A 22823-nucleotide genomic window follows, 5' to 3' on the forward strand; every position below is an offset into this window, starting at 1 on the left:
AAGATGAAGGTATAATAAAAATTAAAAGGAGCTATCTATTGAAATACAATGCCCTAGGGCAGGGGTTGGGAACCATTTTGGCTGAGAGAGCCATGAACGCCACATATTTTAAAATGTAATTCCTTGAGAGCCATACAACAACCCATGTACATTACGCATTATCCAATAAAAATTTGGTGTTGTCCCAGAGGACAGCTGTGATTGGCTCCATGAACATGAGTGGTAGGAAATGAATGGATTGTAATACATGAGAATGTTTTATATTTTTAACATTATTTTTTTTTTTACTAAAGATTTATCTGCGAGCCAGATGCAGCCATCAAAAGAGCCACATCTGGCTCACGAGCCATAGGTTCCCAACCCCTGCCCTAGGGGAAAAAATCAATATCAAGCTAAGTTATCAATCAAGTAGTTATTGAAGTATGATAGGACATTCAGGGACTGTGTATACCTAGAGCAGATGGCCTTGCTCTTTTTAATCGCCCTCATCTTTACTCTGTTTAGAACACACTTGACATGTTTGTTCACTGAATATTTTAGTATCAATTGTGAGGTTTTCCAAGGATTGTTATAAAGATTTAGTAAGCATAAGACCAAAAGGAACAATGGCAAGGTAAGTGAAAATAAATATAAATTTTTCAATATCTGCTAAATAGCCCAATGGTTTATGCAGTGTCTGAAAATTTTCTCATGTTTTGTTATGGTATACAAGGGTTGGTCAGCTACGAGCCACAGGCCAAATCTGACCTCCTACCTGTTTTTTAAAATAAAGTTTGATTGAAATACAATCATGCTCATTTGTTTAGGTATTGTCTATGGTTGCTATCATATGATTGCTATAGTAAAGAGAGTCAAATAGTTACATTTCAACAGAGACTGTATGTCCTACAGAGCCTAAAATATTTATTCTCTGGTCCTTTGCAGAAAGTTTGCTGAGCCTTAATATACAATGACAGTCTGCATCTTGTCCCATCATCTTGCAGTTGAACACTTCATGTGAAATTCTTTACAGACTCATTCAGTGTATCAATTGTTCACAATTTCCAGTTCTTCCTATAGAACTAGTATCCTGTGTAAATTACCACATGGATGTTATTTTGACTCTTTACTGCAATATAGTTTGAACATGTAACTTCAAAATGCTGAATAGCTGATTTGAGAGATATCTTTATAATATGCACTGATCTCCATGTTATATAGAGGACTTGAGAGCATCTACAGATTAGAGAATCTGCAGGGAGTCCTGGGAACAATTACCTGCATATACTAAGGGACAACTTAAGTTTTTGTCGCATCAAAAGTTATATGTGCATTTTGGACTATGCCAGGGTGGGGAGGACAAGTGGGGTCAGTGCCGCTAGTCCCCATGTTATTTAACTGTATATCCTTTTCTACCCCATTCTACTACGAATCACTCAAACAATAAAAGGATTTGATTCCCTACTATAATGTTTTAAATATAGTTAAATTGTAATAATGTTTATTTAGTCATTTTGATTCCGAATTCTGTTTTTCTAACCAGATTTTATTTTCATTCTATTAAACATAAAATTTACAATATTTTCTTACCGTGATTTAAGGTTATCATTCAGCAATTCCATTAACAATGTCAGCGTCTCACAGCATTGTTCAGATTGACTAACTTATAGTTCATGAAAGGATACTGATCTAAAAGGTTCAAATATATTACATACTATTATTCATAAAGAAAGTAGCGCTATTTCTAGGATGTTCAAAATGAATGGGAATTACTGTGAAAGAGAATTGTCACCACCTCTTGTATTCAAAATGAAAGCATAACAGAACATAACTAACAAGCAAAAAAAAGTAAAACAAATCAGTTTGACTAGTCAGAAAAAGACATATTAGTTGCCACTACTGATTAAAAAAAATATTATAATATTTGAATTAATCTTGGAAAAGGACATGAACTTATTTTGGTAAAAAAAAAAAAAATTGAAATTCACAGACCATTATGAATTGAACCACAGGAAGTCAGCATCTTTCTAGAAGGAAAAATGGAACTGCTTTTGTTTGCCCAGCTCTGCTAAGAAAGAGAATCCATCAGTATTCAAAATGTGTCTGATTGCATTGCTAGTAATTCTCCAATGATACTTTTAACATTATTTTTACCAGTGTGGTTGAAATTACCCTGAAAATGAAATAAATTTCTCTATATGAATATTTATATACATTCTCTAATAAAACAGTTAAAATTTTTAGTGTTGTAGTTTATAAATCACTGTGATATATTTTAAGTCATATCTTCCTTTACTGGAGCAAGATTCCTGACTGCATTTTAATAAAAAAGTGATATATTTACTAAACAGAGACCTGTGCAGAAATTACATACTATCTATCTAAATTTTTGTTACACTTTGCTTATTGGTGGAATAGTTATATTTATAAAGTTTTATGCATCAAAAAAGTTTTTAATTTGACCAGGCTGTTTATTAACTGATATCTGAAAAAGTTAAGTGGCATTTAATTTTGGCTACTATATTTTACAACATTAGAAAGTAATCCTCAAGAAACCCTATAAAATTAAGTATTTCAAAAGCCACAGTCTTGGTTTGAAGAAAAAAGATCAGCTGAAGGCTGCACAACTACTCAGTGAATATAATTAAGTCTAAATCTACACTGCCTCTCAATTCCCAGGCCAGTACTCTTTCCTCTATATCTTTCAAAATATCATAACCTCAATCTTTATATAGACCTGTAAGGCTCAGTGTTTATGAGCATAAGCCTTGAAGTCCAACAGCCACTGTTTGATTCCTCATTTACTCAGATATGTTGTTTGAGATCACCATGCCTCCATTTTCTCAATGAAAAAAATAAAAAAGAATAAAATAAAACCAGCTTTGTTATACACAGTTGTTCTAATGTTTTAATGAGATAACAACATATGACATTCACTAAATAACCAGTAACTAGTCAATATTATTAGGAAGAATACTTTAGCTTGATTAAACAGGTCTAATTATCAATTTTGCCTCACTTCTCTGGTTATTTTAAGAAAAGGGCATTTTAGGCCCTTTGGCCAGTATTCCCTACATGTATCGCTGTAGTGTCAAGAGCCAGCACAAGGGCTGGCACAGAATAAGAAAGAGGTGCCACCTTACAAGTATATTTGTCTATACATATCTAGACATTGTTATTAGCAAAGGTCCTAAACAGAGTCAGCACCTAAGACAAGGAACAGAGTGTAATCATTGCTGTGTCTGGGTATTGTCGGTTATTAAACACAGTTTTAATTATGTATAGGAATGTTAAATGAATGCTATCTTTATTCCACAGAGGCTATTCATGCACCAGTGGTGGGGAAAAAAAAAAGACATCTATTTCAAAGAATAGCACGTGGGACTCTTTCAACTGTTGAATTATTTCAGTTCTTTTCTATTGCCTTTAAAAAATCCAGTAGATGAAGAGGTATATAATAATCTCAATAACCTTTTCCATGTCCACCTTCATCCCCAGCAAATCAAAGCTACTAAAATCAGAAGAAATGGGCTGAATTATCAAATGAGATTTTTAATAGAAACAGAAACCAAGAGATGACCTCCAAAAAAAAATTTCAGATTCTGCCTCTTTATTCTGTACAAATTCCTAATTATTATTTCATTTTATGTTTTTTAGCAAGAAAACAGAGCGAAATACAGAGAAAGGGACATATAAGGACAGACAGGCAGGAAGGGAGAGAGATGAGAAACATCAATTCTTCATTGTGGCACCTTAGTTGTTCACTGATTACTTTCCCATATGCACCTTGACCAGGAGGCTCCAGCCAAGCTAGTGACCCCTTGCTTAAGCCATCGACCTTGGGCTTAAGCCAGCAACCTTTGGGCTCAAGCCAGTGACCATGGGGTCATATCTATGATCCCATGCTCAATCCAGTGACCTTGAGCTCAAGCCTGATAAGGCCATGCTCAAGCTGTTGACCTCGGGGGTTTCAAACCTGGGTCTTCTACGTGCCAGGGTGACACTGCGCCACCACCTGGTCAGGTCAAATTCCTAATTATTTTTTATCAATATGGATAGATTTTTTAACTTAGCAGATATACAATGTCTTTTGCTAACAATTTTCAACAGGTAGTGGGAAGTCAAGGTAAAATCAGAGATCAAAAGTTCTTTATTTGAGGGAAAGAAAGGCAGTCTCAGGAAAATTCATTTACATACAGACATATTTGTATTTACATGTGAGCATGAACATGGGCGCTTAATTAAATACAGGTATCTAAAGCTAATTATTCAAATACTTAATTTAATTCTTGAACCTATCACCAACCAATTTTATGGTGTTAAACTAGTCACTTAGCCTGTTTCTTTAATTATACGAGAATATTAATACTTCTACAACCAATCTGGTAACATTTGAAATATTTATGTGAAAGCCCTTTCTGCTTTGCAAAGCAGTACGTTTGAATTGAAAAGATTGCTGAATTTTTATCTATGCAAAAAAATAATCAGAATTTTAAATATTTGCCTTAGGTGATCCGGAAAGGAGAAGTCAGCTGTTGTTGGACCTGTACACCATGCAAAGAAAATGAGTATGTCTCTGATGAGTACACCTGCAAGGCGTGCCAGCTGGGGTCCTGGCCCACTGATGACCTTACAGGTACAAGTATCACAATGTCAGCATAGGTACCTCTCTAAAGAAAAAGGCCCTGGCTGGTTGGCTCAGTGGTAGAGCGTTGGCCTGGTGTGCAGGAGTCCCGGGTTTGATTCCCGGCCAGGGCACACAGGAGAAGCGCCCATTTGCTTCTCCACCCCTCTCCCTCTCCTTCCTCTCTGTCTCTCTCTTCCCCTCCCGCAGCCAAGGCTCCACTGTAGCAAAGTTTGCCCAGGCGCTGAGGATGGCTCTGTGGCCTCTGCCTCGGGCGCTAGAGTGGCTCTGGTACTGACAGAGGGACGCCCCGGATGGGCAGAGCATCGCCCCCAGGTGGGCGTGCCGGGTGGATCCCGGTCAGGCGCATGCGGGAGTCTGTCTGACTGCCTCCCCGTTTCCAGCTTCGGAAAAATACAAAAAACAAACAAACAAACAAAACAAAAACAACAACAAAAAAAGAACCTGAAAAGAAAGAGAGACATGGGAGGAAAGGGTCACATCTTTCAAATATTTCTCATCTTGATGGCTTTCTTTATGTGACAAAGGATTTCCTTAGGAGCAGAAGATTTCTCAAGACCTGGCTAATCATGAAAATCTATAGATCTTACAGTGAGATTGGCCCATATTACCACCCTCACAACAAAACTATATCAGAATCCCAGGTGTTTACGGGGCATTTTCACCCCATACTCAGGATACTCCCAAAAGTTCCTATGCAGGGCCCCAGTTCACTGTCGTTTGAGGTGGTGAGGGAGAGGTCCTGGCCAGAAAGGGACTGAAATATGTCATGACATATCCAAAAGAAAAAAGGTTATACAGAATTGGATAGCTGTTGGTCTAAAACTCTTTGTTTCTCTTAGTGCTTTTTCTTAACTCTAAACCGGGAACTTCCAACTAACGAAATTTCAAATAATGTTGGCTCAAGAAAGGACTGATCTCTGCTTGGTTTTGTTTGTTTTGTTTTTATTGGTTTTTGTGTTGTTTTGGTTTTGTTTGTTTTCTGAAAAGATGTTAAGAAATGTGTCATTGTGTTCTCAGAATTATATTTTATTAGCTATTCTAATTTTTATAATATAAAAACAGAATATGATGGCTTTCATTATTCCTTCTAATTTATTCAATGAATGTTGCAAGCCTGTTTGCCTACCACTGAAATAAAGATACAACTTTTATTTTAAACAAGTTAATGAAGGATGCAAAAAGAGAAAAATATGATTACAATTAATAAAAATACATAGACTTGTGGAAATGGGAGTATGAGGAGGGGTCCTATGAGACTAAGTTTTCACAGAAAACAGAGAAAAAACCATTCCAAGAAGAGGGCCCACCATGTTATACCAGGTTATCTTGTGATTTTAAAAATAAGATGGATCTAGCACAGCTTTTGACTAGAAAATTGGGCCATCATCAGTGTTAGTCCGCATTCCTTTACAGGCCATGAAACTATTTGTGATAGTAATTGTATTAGCTTATTCCAAAAACCTGGTTCTAAAATTCCTGTGACCCTGGGGTTCCCCCACCCCCCGAGAGAGAGAGGAACATAGAGCTGCTCCTGTATTTGCCCTAACCCCGGAATCAAACAGGCAAGCTCTGTGCTCCGAGACGACCCTCTAACTAAGCTATCCAGCCAGGCTTAATTTTTTTTTATTGATAGAGACAGAGAAAACAGAGGAGGAGAAGGGAAGCATTCATTTGTTGTTCCACTGAGTCATACATTCATTGTTTGCTTCCCAAGTGTGTCCTGACCAGGATCAAACCTGCAACCCTGTGGTTTCAGGATGACACTCTTAACTGACTGAGCTAACCAGCCAGGGCCCATCCTGGGCCTTTTGATACCAGCTTACATTAAATCTTTGTTTACAGTAATTGGTATTTATGCAAAAAACATTCCTTTTCTTAAAAAACATCTGATTTAATATAACATTAAAGTGCCTTGTGTTAGCATTTGAATCCTATTTTCACCATTTAGACAATGAGCTTTCTTATGCTCTTGTACATCCTGGTATCCCCAAAGCCACTCAGAGATGAACACAAAGCCTTCAGTAAATGTAGCTAACTAGATTAACTATAACCCACTCCCACACAGTAAAATTTCAGAAAGAAACCCAAATATGACTGGTTTTTGTAGGAGGGGAGTGAGGAGCAGTATTATGTTCTTTAACCTTTATACTATTTCTTTACTTTTTGCCCTAATTTCTAATTTCTTGTGGATTATCATTAAATTGAACAAACTGTCTTACAGATTCAATTATCTGCATGGCTAAGCATCTTGAAAGTGAATATACAGATATAATTTTTGTGTCCTATATTTAACGCATGCTGCTAACAATGAACATGGTTTGCTTTTATAGTCATTCAATAGAAAAAAATTTATTATGCTTATTTGAATTATATATATTTGCTGGAGAAACTGAGATTAAAAACAGATATGGTTTTTATATATTTAATCATCTTGGGGAAAAAACTTTAATTTCTCTCTCTCTCTCTCGCTCTCACTCTGTCACACACACAGACATACACACATATGCATAGACAAATTGTGTTAAGTAATACGAAATAAAAGAACACTTTTTAAATGAAAATATTAAGAAAACTAAATTAAATGTGTGGTTATAAAAGATCTCTCCAAAGGTGTAAAAATTATCTAAGGCCTAACTGGTAATTAGAAATAGCTAGCAAAGAATTGTTGGAGGACCTTTCTCACTCAGAGGGAAGCATACATAAAGATCTGTATGTGGGGAAGCAAATGGGAAAATGATGTCAGAAGATATCAAGATATCTTTGAAATAGCATTCTAATTTCTGTGAGGGAGAGTAATTTGGAGAGGGATAGAAAGTGGGAGCAGGGAGACCAGCTGAGTGCTTACAACAGGTTGCTCTGCAGGTAAGGGTTCTTAGTGCCCTGGACTAAACAGTGTAATGGAAAATTTGAAATAGACTTTGGAGTAGAATCAAGAGGATATACAGATGAATTAGCTAGAGGAAATATTAAGTAAGACTACCAAATAATCTGCCTTGTATAATAGAGAAATATATGCATTCTTTCATAAAAATCAATAGTTTGGTTTTAGACAAGATCACTTGGAGATGTCTTTGAGATTTTCAAGTGTGAATTAATTAATTTAACAAATAGGTTCATCTGGTGTGTGCCAGAAGCTGTAATAGGAACTGAAAATATAAAATATAGTCTAAGTTTCCGAGAACCTTATAATCTAATGTGAGAAAAGCATGTAAACAGCTAACAACATAGTGTACTAAGTGCTGTAGGTGAAGAATAAACAAAGTATTATGGGAAAATGGAGGCAGACCCACCTAACCCTGAAGCATTTGGGATATTTTAATGTTAAGGCATAATTTTGAAGCTTACTTAATAAAAAAGTGTAGATCATATTAGAAAGAGAGTCCAGCATAAAGATTATTAATGACACTATCATTCTCTAATTTGCTCCAACCAAAAAGAAGTTACTCTTCTCTATTCTTAACTACCTATACCTAGTCCTGTATCAAGCTTGGCTGTTTGAATTGCTAAATATTCTTACTCTCTTCTCTTTTCTATATCTGTACAACTCTTTCCTTGACTATTTTCTCATCATCTCACATTTCAACTATTACAGTAATTTCCCAGTTTATTTCCCAACTCTCAAATGTATACCACATACCTCTAAGACTACTGTTCATCTTGCTACTAGATAATATACCCAAAATAGAGATTTATCCACTTTATTTTATTGCTCAATACAGCATTTTCATATCTCTGTAGGAAATATTCCAAGTTTTTCAATGTGGCATACAAAATTTCTTCTCTCCTACCCCCTCCTATGATCTTTCTAGTTTCAATCACCACCACTTTATAACTCTCATTTTACATTCTAGTATAGAGTTGCTTATAATTCTCAATTACACACAGTGCTATATGATTCTTTCTGGTTCCTACAAGTATTTTTTTTTCTGCCTGCAATGCACTTACTCCCTGACATAGAGAAGGTTCTCATTCAATGTATATCAACCCGCGATAAAATGCTGGGGAGAGTTTCAAATAAAGATGAAAGTAAGTATTAGGACCATCCTATGAAGTGAGCCATTAACTAAAAGTTTGGACTTTATCCTATAGAAAATGTGGGACCAGTGGAGGTTTACAAGCAGAAGAATGAAATGATTCCCGGTACATGTATATATGTGAGTGTGCATATGTGCATGTAGGGAATGGGAACAAATGACAAACATGGCAAGATCTTCACATTGATATTATGTGAAGTTTAACCTTTAATTGAGATCTACAGCACTTGACCAAAGAGCCCATAGCTGTTTGTAACTCTAGCTCACTGACTCTGATGCTAAGTAACAGATCACTTGGAGCTGCTAGCCAGATGACTGCTCTGATGGCTTCAGTAATTCCCAAACCTGCCACAGAGATGCTCAGGGCTAGCTAGCTGCAGGGAATGTTATAAGCCTTTCTTCTACCCACTTGGCTTCTAACCACTTCACCCTGCAACATGACAGTTCAGGTCACCTTTGAGTCAGTGCCCTCATTGTGTTAATACCAACTAACTCATATTTAATGCCGCCTGTTTTCCAGGAACTGTTTAAAACATCTTACAGATGTTAATTCATTTAATCCCTACAAAACTCTATAAGATGGTTAGGAAAGTTAAGAGATCTGACCCACTTAGAATTGAATAACAACTAGGAGTGGTGATCAACTGAGATTATTATGTCTATATATTTATTTACAGACTTTATATATATTCATAGAAAGATGCCTGAAAAGGAGGTTACCTACTGATAAGAAAAGATGTTTATAAGTGGGGGGATTTTGGATTACTTTTCATATACATGCATACATACATACATACATACATACATAATTATATATGGATGTAATATTGAATTATATGATGAGAATGTGTTTTCATCAATAAAGCCATTAAGATAAATTTAAACTAGCCATATTCTTAACTGCTAGTCATTATAAACTAGCAGGAACTAGGGACCAGAAATTAGGAAGAGAAAGGAAGAGATTCTGGCATGAAAACTAGAAACAAAAGAAATAAAGAAGAGTATAGGCCCTGGCCAGGTAGCTCAATTGGTTAAGAGCATCATCCTGATATACTTGCTGGTTCAATCCCTGGTCAGGGCACATACTGGAATCAGCCAATGAGTGCAGGAATAGATGGAACAACAAATTTCTCTCTCTCTCTCTCAAATCAATTAATCAATAAATAAAGAATTTTAAAAGATTATAAATGGAGGATGAAGGCAGAGAACACAGACTATGTCCCTAATTCAACATCTTTTCATTGCGGGCAGCAAGTAGTTTTTCTTTATCTAGCAATCATCAGATATTTATGTTAGCAGTGAATAAGAAGCAGAATCTGTGTGCTCAAATGGATCATTATCCTAAATATTGACAAATAATGAGAAGATACTGAGTGTTAACAGCAGAGACCAGAATGATGTATGAACATATATCAGCACAAGCTAATTAAATAAGGTTTAAAATTGCTTCTTCAATGAAGTGCATACATGTAAGCATTAAAATAAAGATGGGAGTTGACCAAACTAAAATGAAATAGAAGAGTGTTTTAGACATAGAATAAAGAACTGAGAATGTGGGGTGAAAGGATAATGATAAAGGCAAGCTAGGCAAAGGCCAACTCTTAGAGGGCTTTGTAAACTGTGATAAATATTTTAAAGTTTACCCTAAAGGAAATTGAAACCATTTGTTTATTCATTCAGTCATCTACTCATTCATTAAAAAAATATAGGTCTAACTTTTGAAAATATTTCTATAGGCCCAGGCCAGCTGGCTCAGTGGCTAGAGCATTGGCCCAGCATATAGACATCCCAGGTTTGATTCCCAGTAGGGCACACAGGAGAAGCAACCATCTGCTTCTCTCCCCATCCCTCTCCTCCTTCTCTCCTTCTTTCCCTCTCACAGCCAGTAGCTCAATTGGTTCTAGTGTGGCCCCAGGTGCTGAGGATAGTTCAGTAGGTCCCAGTGTGTCAGCCATAGGTGCTAAAAATAGCTCAGTTGGTTGAGCATTGGCTCCAGACAGGAGTTGCCAGGTGGATCCCAATTGGGATGCATATGGGAGTTTGTCTCACTATCTCCCCTGCCCTCACTTAAAAAAGAAAAAGGACAAAAAAGAAAAAAAATACTTCTATGACTGAAACATAAAATCCTCTACCCTTGTAATGTTTACATTCTAGTGGAGACAATAGTTAGAATGAGGCAATTATTATAATTATTATCTCTAGGAATATCTAAGAAAGGAAGTGCAATAAAGGTGGACTACTCTATAAATATTTTTTACATAGTCACAATGTAAAGAATGAATATTGTTTTTAAAACTGAGCAGGACGTATACTGATTTCAGAATAGTGGTTTCATCTAGAAAGAGAGAAGAAAGTGAGATGTGAGTTACTAAAGTGATTTCAATTATATTTGTAATCTGTTAGTGTGTGGCCCTGGCCAGTTGGCTCAGCAGTAGAGCATCAACCCAGCATGTGGAAGTCCCGGGTTTGGTTCCCAGTCAGCGCATTCAGTAGAAGCAACTATTTGCTTTTCCTCCCCTGCACCTTCTATCTCTCTCTCTTCCACTCCTGCAACTATGGCTCAAATAGTTCAAGGAACGTTGGCCCCAGGCACTGAGGATGGCCACATGGCCTTGCCTCTGGTGCTAAAATAGTTTGGTTGCCAAGCAACAGAGCAGTGCCCCAGATGGGCAGAGCATCCCCTCATAGGGAGTTTGGCAGGTAGATCCCAGTCAGAGCACATGTGGAAGTCTGTCTCTCTGCCTCCCCAGCTCTCAATAGAAAATAAAAAATAAAAAATAACATCTGTGAGTATGTATAATTTGAAACAAATGACAAAATATCAACATTCTTTAAATCTAAATTTTCATTTGTTTATACTTCCCTGCATATTTGAAATTTTTATATTTAAAATACTTTATACTACTTGAGCTACTTAAATATTGAGTGCTAAAAGATAAAATTTTTAAATAAAGGCTAAATTGGGGATTTTGAAAGGAGGTTAAGAGAAAGCAACAGTAAGAAAATTTTGCAAATTACAATGTGAATCTATTTGTGGTTTGGAGTATGATGATGCAGTGGGAATAAAGAGCACTGAAATGATCTTATTAGAAAAAAATCAATAGAAGGACATAATTGTCTCCCTGAGAGAAAAAGGTAACTGACATGTGGTCTAGTTTAAAAGAAAGGAAGGAGAAAAAAATAGTGAAAGGCAGCAATTTAGGTTAGGCACTCAGAGAATTCCCCAAATCTTCTGCCAAGATAACTTTTTCATTGTACACCATTCCTCACCAGATACAGGCAAAAATTTTCCTGGAAAGAGCCTTTCATTGTTTTCTCTCAAATAATTTAGGATACGAAATAAGTAGCATATCTTTTGCTCCCCAGTCCAAGGCCAAAAACATGGAAACACTTCCATGTGGGTTTGCCAACTCTAGTCACCTTACAACAAAACTGAATAAAAAGGAAAAAGCAAAAACAACATGGCTTTCAAAAACTAACTCCATGGAAAGCATTTTGACAAGAAGTTAGAATGATTTCTTGCTTTTTCACTCGTAAAGAAATTATCTTATTTATTTTAAGTGCAGCGCTGTACAATGGAAGGGGAGGCATTGCGTATCAACATTTTAATGTCAATAGGAACATTCTCTATGAAGTTCCTTTGGTTCCCTAAGTTACCTAATTGCTTTGGAGACTGGAACCTTTGTATCTTCCCTGAAGGGGAGAAAAGAGAACAGAGTCAAACAAAAGGGAGTTGGTGGGAACCTGGGAGGAAGTAGAAGATGAGCTCCAAGGGGGTGTAACCATTGACAAGCTTTGTAACTCCAGCTTTTGAGTTACTCTCTTCTTACAAATGGTTACTTCATTTCTGTTCCCCGGTTGTCCCACATACTTGGGGATTATATTTTTTTTATCTTTTAACAAATAAGTACATTAAATAAAAACATGGAAGGATTGCTTTTCATCATCATTAATTATAGCTATCTTAAGCATTATCCTATTAAATCCTTTTTTATAGTTGAATTAAGACCAAAAAATATTCTGTATGTTGCTCAAGATCATAAAACCAGTGGAAAATCAAGCCTGGATACTTTAATGTCACTATTTTATGCTACCTGTCTTTCTTCACAATCTTATTTTGAAGATTCATAATTTCAGGAAATTATAGAAAGAGAAAAAAGTCAGCTTTCAAGTGGCCATATGTTATTTATCACCAGGTTGATATTTTTCATTTCAAATGTGCTGAAAATGAGCTGCCTATTTGATTATTACAATTCAATTTGGACAAGGAAAGGGGTAAAAAATCCTTGCCATTTATTAAGTATGATGTGTTTCTGTTTCTTTACGAAAGGTCAAATAAGAAATGTGTTTATTGCTATTAAAAAATTGTAATAAATAGTTCCTGTTACTATTAAAATTGGAACACACTTTATGATAACTTGTTATTTCTTGGCTTCTAGGTTATGTAATAATCTGAATAGGAACATGTTACACAGCTGGTTATACTATCATTCATTCATTTACTCATCAAAATTCCTTTTATCAAGTTTCTACACCACTTTCAACAATGTACTAAGTTCTAGTGATAGAAATATAAAAGGAAGGTATCTGACCTTCCCTTTATATGGCATCAAATGTCCTTAAGGGGCAAAGGCTGCCTTAAATAAATTATGGCATTAGTAGTATAATATATGATGCATACAATATATAAATATATGCCAAGTGCAATGGTGGCACAAAGAACAGAAGTATTATTTAGCAAATAGTTCCAACTAGGTACAAAGACAGCACTGAGTATTGGACACACAGTGTTATCATGGAGCTACAGTTTCTATCCTTAAGTATCCCAAAGCCTGAACAGACACATACAAGTAAACAGTTCAACTATATTAACTGTTATCTCTCCAGTGTTGAAAAAAGAGCTTTTAAGAAATATAGTGATGAGAAATGAACAAAGAGCTAAATGGATTGATTTAAGAATAAATGATTGAGCCTGACCAGGCAGTGGTGCAGTGGATGAAGCGTTGGACTGGGACATGGGGGACCCAGGTTCAAAACCCCGGGGTAGTAGGCTTGAGCACAGGATCATCAAGCTTGAGCGTGAGCTCACTAACTTGAGCGCAGGGTTCCTGGCTTAAAGCCCAAGGACACTGGCTTGAGCCCAGCGTCACTGGCTTGAGTGGGGTTGGGGAGGTTACTTGGCCTGCTATAGTCCCACCCTGTCAGGGCACATATGGGAGGGCAATCAATGAACAACTAAGGTGCTGCAATGAAGACTTGATGCTTCTCATCTTTCTCCCATCCTGCCTGTCTGTCCCTATCTGTCCTTCTCTCTGATTCTGTCTCTGTCTAAATAAATAAATAAATAAATAAATAAATAAATAAATAAATAATAAAATCCAACTTCTACTGCATGTCTTCCACATTTAAAAGTAACTATACTAAGTATGCCCAGCATGTAATAAAAACTGATTTAATGTTTGTTTAGTGAAAGAATAAAAAAGAAGGGGAAGCAAGAGAAAGAATGAAGGAACAATTAAATAAACAGAGTAAGGAATGAAGGAGGAAGGAAAGACTTAAGCATTATCACTAGAACATGACTAAGCATTAATCACTATAGAAACAGTAAGGAGAGAATATTGAACAGGTGTGAAAGTTTAGTAGTGCCTTCTGGGAGGAAATGGAATCACTGCATGTGAAATTAGAAGTTAATCAAGTAAAAGGGAGAGAAATTTTCAAGAAGAAAGAAAAGATACTAAGGATGAAATAACACGTCCTACCTAAGAAACGTGTACTTTTTCCAATATCCGTGTACTATTCAGAGGGAAGTGAATCACTATTTCACATTCAGCTTTCTATCAAAGTCTATATATACTATGAGAGTTACCCTTTTCTAAAGAACAAGCATCATAATAGTGAGCAGCTGTATTAAAAAAAAAAGTGACCACTTTGTCTAATAATAGAATGCCCAGGTCCCTAAGCTCTTTCCAGGTTTTCCTTGCTAAATGTTAAATAAATTATTTAACCAATAAATTATTTATTTATTGTTAAATAAATTATTTAACCACATAAATGATTACCAATACAGTCTAAGGAAGGTGGATTTATAAATTGTCTCTAATAATCCATCTTTATTATCGTCCAGTAGCTCAGTGGTTTAAATCAAAAGCTTTGGAGTCAGACTTCACACTTTGTCAGTCACTCATTGGTATAACATTATGCAAATAAATTTCTTTTTCTGAGCTTCAACTTCCTCTTCTATAAAATTGAGGTCACAGTAATAACTAATTCATACATTTATTGGGGAGATTAAGTAGCATACATAAGTTTTATACCTTTTAACAGTTCAATCATATTAACTGTTATCTCTCCAGTATTAAAAAAAGAAACATTTAAAAATATATAGCCCTGGCCAGTTGGCTCAGTGGTAGAATGTCGGCCTGGCATGCAGGAGTCCTGGGTTCGATTCCCAGCCAGGGCACACAGGAGAAGCGCCCATCTGCTTCTCCACCCCTCCCTCTCTCCTTCCTCTCTGTCTCTCTCTTCCCCTCCTGCAGCCAAGGCTCCATTGGAGCAAAGTTGGCCGGGGCACTGAGGATGGCTCTATGGCTTCTTCCTCAAGCGCTAGAATGGCTCTGGTTGCAACAGAGCGATGCTCCAGATGGGCAGAGCATCGCCCCCTGGTGGGCATACCGGGTGGATCCCAGTGGGGCGCGTGCGGGAGTCTGACTGCCTCCCCGTTTCCAACTTCAGAAAAATACAAAAAATAAAAATAAAAAATATATATATATATACTTATGAGAAATGAACATAGAGATGGATGGATTGATTTAAGAATAAATAAATGTTGGGAAAAGTTCCAACCTCTCTGTGTTGAGTGTCTTCCACATTCGGAACTAGGATCCTTTCAGTCAATGACTATACAGCCTAGTGTATGGCACAGAGTAGGTGATAAATTTGTATTTACTAAACTAAACTTACTATTATAAATATCTCTTTTAACTCAACTTGAATTATCTTTTTAGGACTTCTGGTTCTAAATGAATGAATTAGAACAGGTGACTGTTGTAACTCATAAAGATAGTCATGAACCATAACAATATTAAAAGTTATCTGCAATTTTTTTTAGTACCTTCCCTAATTAAAAAAAATGTTTTGGGGTTTCATTAATGACTTCGTTACCCACTTTTAATATTTTTCTCACATACAAGGGAAAAAAATATTTTTAACCTTTCCAGAAGGGATCTAGCATCTATTGCCTTCAATACTTCTACATTATAGCCAACTATTTGTTGGTATTATTTGAAATAAAACTAAAGGTAGAGTTTTGGAGGGTTCCAGGGCTCAGTCTTGACCTTCTTTTCTAAATATTTACAATTGCTTCATTGGAAAGCTTACCCAGTCTCATATTGTTAAATATTATCCACACACTGAAAATTTCTGAATTTAAATATATAGCCTAGACTTCTCTTCTAACCTTCAGGTGTGAATATCCAACTGCCTACTTAACATATTTATTAAAATGTCTAATGGATATCTCAAATCCTATACTTCCAAAGCTGAAATTCACATCTTTCCTTTTCTTAGTTCCAAGGCTGCTCTATCCTTAACATTCTATACTTCACCTGATGACAAATCAATTCTTTCATTAGCTCAGGCCAATACCTTCAGAATCATCTTTTGACTTCTCTCATATTCTTTAGTCAATTAGTGAAAGAAAAAAAAAAAGCCCATTGACTCTTCCTTCAAATACAGAATTTTACCATTATGTCCACTGTGAGATCTCTGGTCCTACTTATATTCAACATTAATCACCTTTACTGTTGAAGCAACCTCCTAACTAGTCTTCTTGATTCTACCTCTGTCCCCCTACACAACACCCACTTCTCAAGACTCCCGGCAGAGATACCTTTTAAAAAACAAGCCAGACCATGTTATCCCATTGTCTAAGAACCTACAATAATTTCCTATTTTATTCAAATTCCTTACAAATCATTATCTAGCCCCTTGTTATAGCTCTGGACTACCTTCCCCTTCACTTCATCTCTCTCTTACCCCAACCCATAGGTTCCTTTGTTTTTCTTTTAAAATATCTAAAAGTCTCTTATCCTGGGGTCATTTCCCAGCTGTTCTTTGTCTGGAATGCTCCACCTCAGATGCCATAGGGCTCTTATCCTTCCCTCCGCAAGTCTTAGCTGAAATGTCTTCCCTGACCAACTTATTTAATATTACAAATTGTCTCTCCTTACGCTCTTCTACCTCGTATTTTCTCTATTTAATATATAACCTTTTATTCTATCATATTGTTTATTTATAGTATTAGTTTATTTTTGTTGATCATATATTGACAGTCTCCCCAGTTGGAATGTAAGCTGAAGGGTAAGGCTCAAGGCTTATTGGAAAAGTCTTTCTGTAAAGCTCATGCTTTTCTCTTGATAGAATGCTGCAGGTAATATGGAAATGACCGTGAATCACTGAATTCTTTCTAAAAGGATCTCTAAAATCCTATAAAAATTTTTGTGTTGCGGTCCTTTAAAAACAGCTTGATGAATTGTTTCAGTTAATTCTGAAAAGAACAATGATTTTTTATAATGAAATGCCAAGGCTCATACATTAAAATTTTGTAAGATGCCTTCTTACTTTTCCAATTTCTCTATTCTCATTAACTTATAAATTTGTTTATCCCACCAGATGAGTCAAAAGGATGGTGTATTTATAAACGCAACACCAAGTGCACCAGGAAAAAAATAGTTGCTAAGAGGCTGTCTCTCAGTGGAACTTTTCAAAAACAGTTCTCAAAGAGAACATAAACCAGTTTTTCCTCTCTCCAGAAATTAAGCAATGAGAAACGTACATGGTGCTCTTCTTCACAAGGATAAATCTGTGGTGTGACTAAAAACAGTGTCATTGTAGTCAAAAACCATTCTGATATAACCAGACAGAATAAAAGAATGTGGTTTCATTGATTTCAGTTTTTGATAAATATAGCTCCCAAAATAAATGATCACATTTCCCCCTCAACAACATACAACATTATAACACAGTGCTTACTGGTATAGTCTAACCCACTTGGCAAATGCTTCATAAAGCACTGGTATATTACATGAGTAATATGAGCAGATAAATGTCTCCTATCTTGCCACCTCTTAAAAATCACATAAAGTTGAGTGAAGAATTCAGAGAGCATATGTGCTGCCTTGTACTTTCAAACAATTTAAGATAATATAACATTTACTTGGGGCTGTGTATATATAAACAGGCTAAAAAGAAAAAAGAAAACAGGCCTGGCTTTTCCCAGAGAACATAGGACTACCTAATAAAACACACAGGCACTTTAGCAGATGTTGAGTCACTACTGTTTTATGTACATACTTCTCTTTTTCCTCTTTTTATCACTTCATAATTATAAAGTCACATATCATTTTATATGGCCCTCACCCTAAGCCTTGAGATGTCGACAGGCAAGTATTATTATCTTCCTTCCTACATCTTTAACTGATCTCCCACCTGAACTTCCTGGAGATGCTCTAATTCTCTAATGAGAATTACATGTATAGTACCATGTATCTGCTTATGAGAATGGATTTACTGTGCTGTAGAAGGATTAATCCTCTGCACATTGGATTCCTGCATTTTGGCTGTTTCCTTTACATTTTTTCTCCCCCTTTCCGTATCTGTACTCCTTTTTCCTCATATGGTTCCTTTCATTTGAAATGCTCTCTAGTCCCAGACCTACAGCAGTTCCCGTGGCTAGAAAGGAATGAAAGGGGGCTGGCTCCCTCATAGAATGTTGTGGGTATTAAAGAAGGTGATGAGTATATCACATCATGCTGAACACAGTGCCTTGCAGATCAGAGTCACAGAGCTAGAGCATTTGATGCACATGTTTTTTTAAAGGAATAAACAACTGTATGACCATGGTGTAGGCTCAGGGGCTCGAGTGGTGCAGGTGCCCAGTCCTGCATGGAACTGAGAAGTGAGTGTTAATGCTCTGGTTGTGCCAGGGGAACAATTTTCAGTATTTGTGATGAGTCGGACAAGGCCTTAATCTTCTTCCTTGTGTACTTTTCTTATAAGTGTGGGGCTTGTCCCCATATTTTCCTTGTATAATAAATAAGAATTTTATTTACTTATGTATATATATCAATATTTCAACTGAGGAGTAGCTGTAATATTATGTTATATAAAAATCCAGTAACCAGTAAATTTAGAAAAGAAACAGGAGGAAGCATCCATGGCGGAGTATGCATGTGATTTTGCAGCCAGCCTTAAGAAAAGGAGAGTCCAGGCCTTAGAACAGCCCCGGTAAGTCTCTAAAAGAAAAAAAAAGTTCAAGTCTGTGTAACAGAATCTGTGGGAACACAGAAGGAATACCATGGGGCCTAGAAAGTGGCTGCAAAACTCTGAATCATAAAATCAAAAAGCCTTGGAAGATTTGGCTGGAACAGCAGCCATAGTTGGAAATGGTTTTTAGTAAACAGATTATTTCAAAAAAAAATTTATAAGAATTTGTAAGAGACTAACTACAACCATGGGTAAAGGACTCTGAAGAGAGTCTGGCTAGCCACTAAATGAATAGAAATAAATAGAAATTAAATATAAAACACTCATTATAGCTCATAGTATATATATAAAGTTTCATTGATAGTCTATTGGTTTTAAAGTGATGACTTCAATGTTTAATTATGGTAAAATACAAAAATAGTTTCCAGCATTTTGTGTACCCAGTCCTGAGAAGTCATTACACTATCAGGTAATTTCTCACATGTGTATTTTTCTACAAGGATTTCTCCATATTAAAGCCCTCATTCCGGGGAGAGAATTCTGCATTATTTTCATTTTCTGTACAAAAAAGTTGAGACACAAGTATATAAAGAAAAGTCTCATATTCACAGGAAACATTTGTGTGCAAGTTGAAAATGAAGAGCATGCCTCTTAACTCTATTATCCTCTTCTTTATTAATGGAAGCAATCATTCGTTCAACCTGTATAACAGCCTATTGTGTATGGGATACCGTGCTTGGGACTAGAAAACAGCAAAAAGCAAAGAGACAGTCTATTGCTCTCAGATTATCCAGAGTCCACCATGTGAACCAGACAAGCAAACCCACTATGAATATAATCATTGTGCTATTATGCACACAAAAAAAAATTGTGCAGAGCTGGGATGGGCACTGACCTAGGAAACTGTGTGATCACAGGGGAGGAACCTGTCATTCAGCCTCAGGCAATCGGGAAAGTCATTCTGGAAGAGGATCTGAAAAATGAAAAGCTGGAGTTCACTAGTTCACAAGGACAGTGGAAAGATAAAATGGAGCAAGGTAGTCTAATCAGCACATTTTACTATTTAGATTCATGTGCTATGTTATTCATGTATTGTGGTGAGATTCAAATAATTTAACAACCGATTCTCTGACCTATTGACCATTTTAAGTATAACAAATGATATTCAAAAAAGTAGTTTATTATTTCATGTATTTGATACTTAAGAACAATAAAAGAGGTACACAACACTAGATCATATTCTAAGAAAATTTTAAAATATTAATGAAAAAATATTAAATAATACCTGACAAAAAGCAATAAAACTGTGATTTAAGATATTTCCATATTGCTTCTTGATTAGCATCTCATGTGCAATTTTTTTTCACCTACAGATGGAATGGACATTATTATGGGCACTTAGAATACACTATTGTGCAGATAAACGTGAAAAAAGAGTAAGGAATGTAAATTTGTGATTTCCACACTGGGCGACTGCCCAGGCACCCACCTTAGAGAGAACCCTGATTACAAGTGCCATTTTTTTTTTTTTTACAGAGACAGAGAGAAAGTCAGAGAGAGGGATAGATAGGGACAGACAGACAGGAATGGAGAGAGATGAGAAGCATCAATCATCAGTTTTTCATTGCAACACTTTAGTTGTTCATTGATTGCTTTCTCATATGTGCCTTGACCGTGGGGCTACAGCAAACCAAGTAATCCCTTGCTCAAGACAGCGACCTTGGGTCCAAGCTGGTGAGCTTTTGCTCATACCAGATGAGCCCGCACTCAAGCTGGCAACCTCAGATTCTCCAACCTGGGTCCTCTGCATCCCAGTCCAATGCTCTATCCACTGTGCCACCGCCTGGTCAGGCACTAGTGCCATTTTAACAACTGGTTCGCCGAACTCAACAAAAAATTAGGTATCAGTTCTACCAAACCAGTGTGAACTGGCTGAATCCCACCACCGGTATTCCTCTCCATCTGCTGTATGACCAGAAGTCATATTTTTCAAAGCTGTCCCCTACAAATGTGTATGTGTGATAACCATTCCCCTTAGCACTCTGCAGTGTGATTAAATCATTCTTTATATCTTAATTATGAAATGAATTTTTAAATACAACTTCAAATTTCCATATAAAATGTAAGCAATAACAAAGAAAAAAATGAAAATTAAATAAAAGATATATTTCTGAGCAGGCCAGGTCGTTATAGCCTAAAGCTTAGTTTTAAGACTAAGCTTTTCCCCACACCCTTGACTGATTGCATGATGTAGGTGGTGCACTCTCATGAGGAATCCCATTATGCCTCAGATAAGTGACTTTGTATCAGAGACTTCCTTGTTTGTATATATATTAGATTAAAGTATTTAATTTCTGTACTATAAAGTGGGGCAGAACAGGAGCTTGCTCTCTTGGTTCCTGCTATCACCATTGCAGGGGCCTCCCTGATACCTTTCCCTTCATGGGAAAAGCAGATTTTTTGCTTTTCCCCTGTCTTCTCTGTGGCTTGCCTGTTTTGGTGAGACACCAATAAACAGAATGGCCCACCATCCTCGACTCCACCATTTCTTTACCGTCTGCCCGAATCCAATGGAAACCTGCATGTGAATGGCCATAATGGCGGCTCCTGGCCTTACAGGCATTTGATCAGTTTGCCTCCCCTGATATAGCATAGATCAATCAATCAAGCCAGCAAGCAATCAATCAAAAATCCCACAGGGTTTTAATCTCGGCCCCAACATGTTAGCATATTAAGCCATATGCCTCTCTGTAAAGTAGAAATAATGATTCCTACTTTACTTGTTTACTATAAAGATTGCCTAAAATATCTAGGAGAGCACCTGACATACAGTAGACACTTAGTAAATGTTGTAGACTTTTTTTTTTTAAGATGCTGGCATAAACAGAACAAGGAAGCTTACAATTGTGGCAGTTTCCAATAAAACTAACATTTGAACAGAGACTAAATTTCTCTTTGAGAGAGTGTGATCAAGGTATATTTTCATACTAAGGTAATGGTAAAACTCAATCAACTCTACAATATGTCTTTCCTGCAGAGGACTTCGGGTGCTTTCTTTTTACCTTAGGTAAAAAATTCTGCAGATAACAGCCTTCTTTGGAGGAGTAAATCTGAACTTTACAGTTAGGTCGCATTTGTTAAAAAAATGACTTCTCTTTACTGCCTTTCTTGTTCCTCTACCCATACTTCCCAGATTCAATTAGATTAATCAGTCAGTCACAAATATTCCTCAATATGTAATCCATACCAGAAATATTTCTAATATGAAACATGTCACATTGCTAGAAAGTAAGCCTTTAAAGTACTTACTTAGTTTTGCCCTCTCATTGTTACTAGAATCTTGACTCACATTTAGATCCACTGAATTTAACCTTCTGTCTATAACAGTACTTTATATAACAGTTCTGTAAATTAGGTCTTCTTATAGGAAACAAAAAGTATTGTTGAAAATGCTTTGATCCATACACCAGATGAGAATTATAAACTTTGGTTATATAGTAAATATATTAATTTGTAAATTGTTATGCTAACTGTATGAGTGAGAAACTGTTCTCAGTACTGGGGATTCATTTGTGAGCAAAAAGACAAAGTCCTTAACAACAGAGTATTTATAGCAAATAAATACTATAAATTTTATTTATAAAGGGAGGACAGACCTTAAAAATATAATCTGTCACACACACACACACACACACACATTTCACTTCTTCTGAACTATAGAAGTTATGAAAAACTTTAGCCTAGGCTAAGTAAAGAGAAGATATTTCAAGATCAGGGATATGGACAATGCATAAAAAGTTTTGAGTCTTTATTCCTCTGATATCTTAGACCAACACCCTAGATATCCAAAGCCAGAGGGAAAGGAGAGAAGGAAAGACACTCAAATGGTCTATCTATGG

General features: G+C 36.3%; 1 protein-coding gene across 5 annotated transcripts in view; it reads left to right on the forward strand.

Moving 5' to 3' along the window:
* GRM5 (glutamate metabotropic receptor 5) overlaps window positions 1–22823 on the forward strand; it is a 526023-nt gene that overhangs the window by 438639 nt on the left and 64561 nt on the right. For all 5 annotated transcript variants that reach the window (XM_066248572.1, XM_066248563.1, XM_066248590.1 and 2 more), the window contains one exon: window positions 4489–4615. In XM_066248572.1, the coding sequence (XP_066104669.1) occupies window positions 4489–4615 (127 nt within the window). The remainder of the gene's footprint in view (window positions 1–4488; window positions 4616–22823) is intronic.

This window comes from Saccopteryx bilineata, chromosome 1 (genome assembly GCF_036850765.1).
Source record: "Saccopteryx bilineata isolate mSacBil1 chromosome 1, mSacBil1_pri_phased_curated, whole genome shotgun sequence".
Taxonomy (NCBI): Eukaryota; Metazoa; Chordata; class Mammalia; order Chiroptera; family Emballonuridae; genus Saccopteryx; species Saccopteryx bilineata.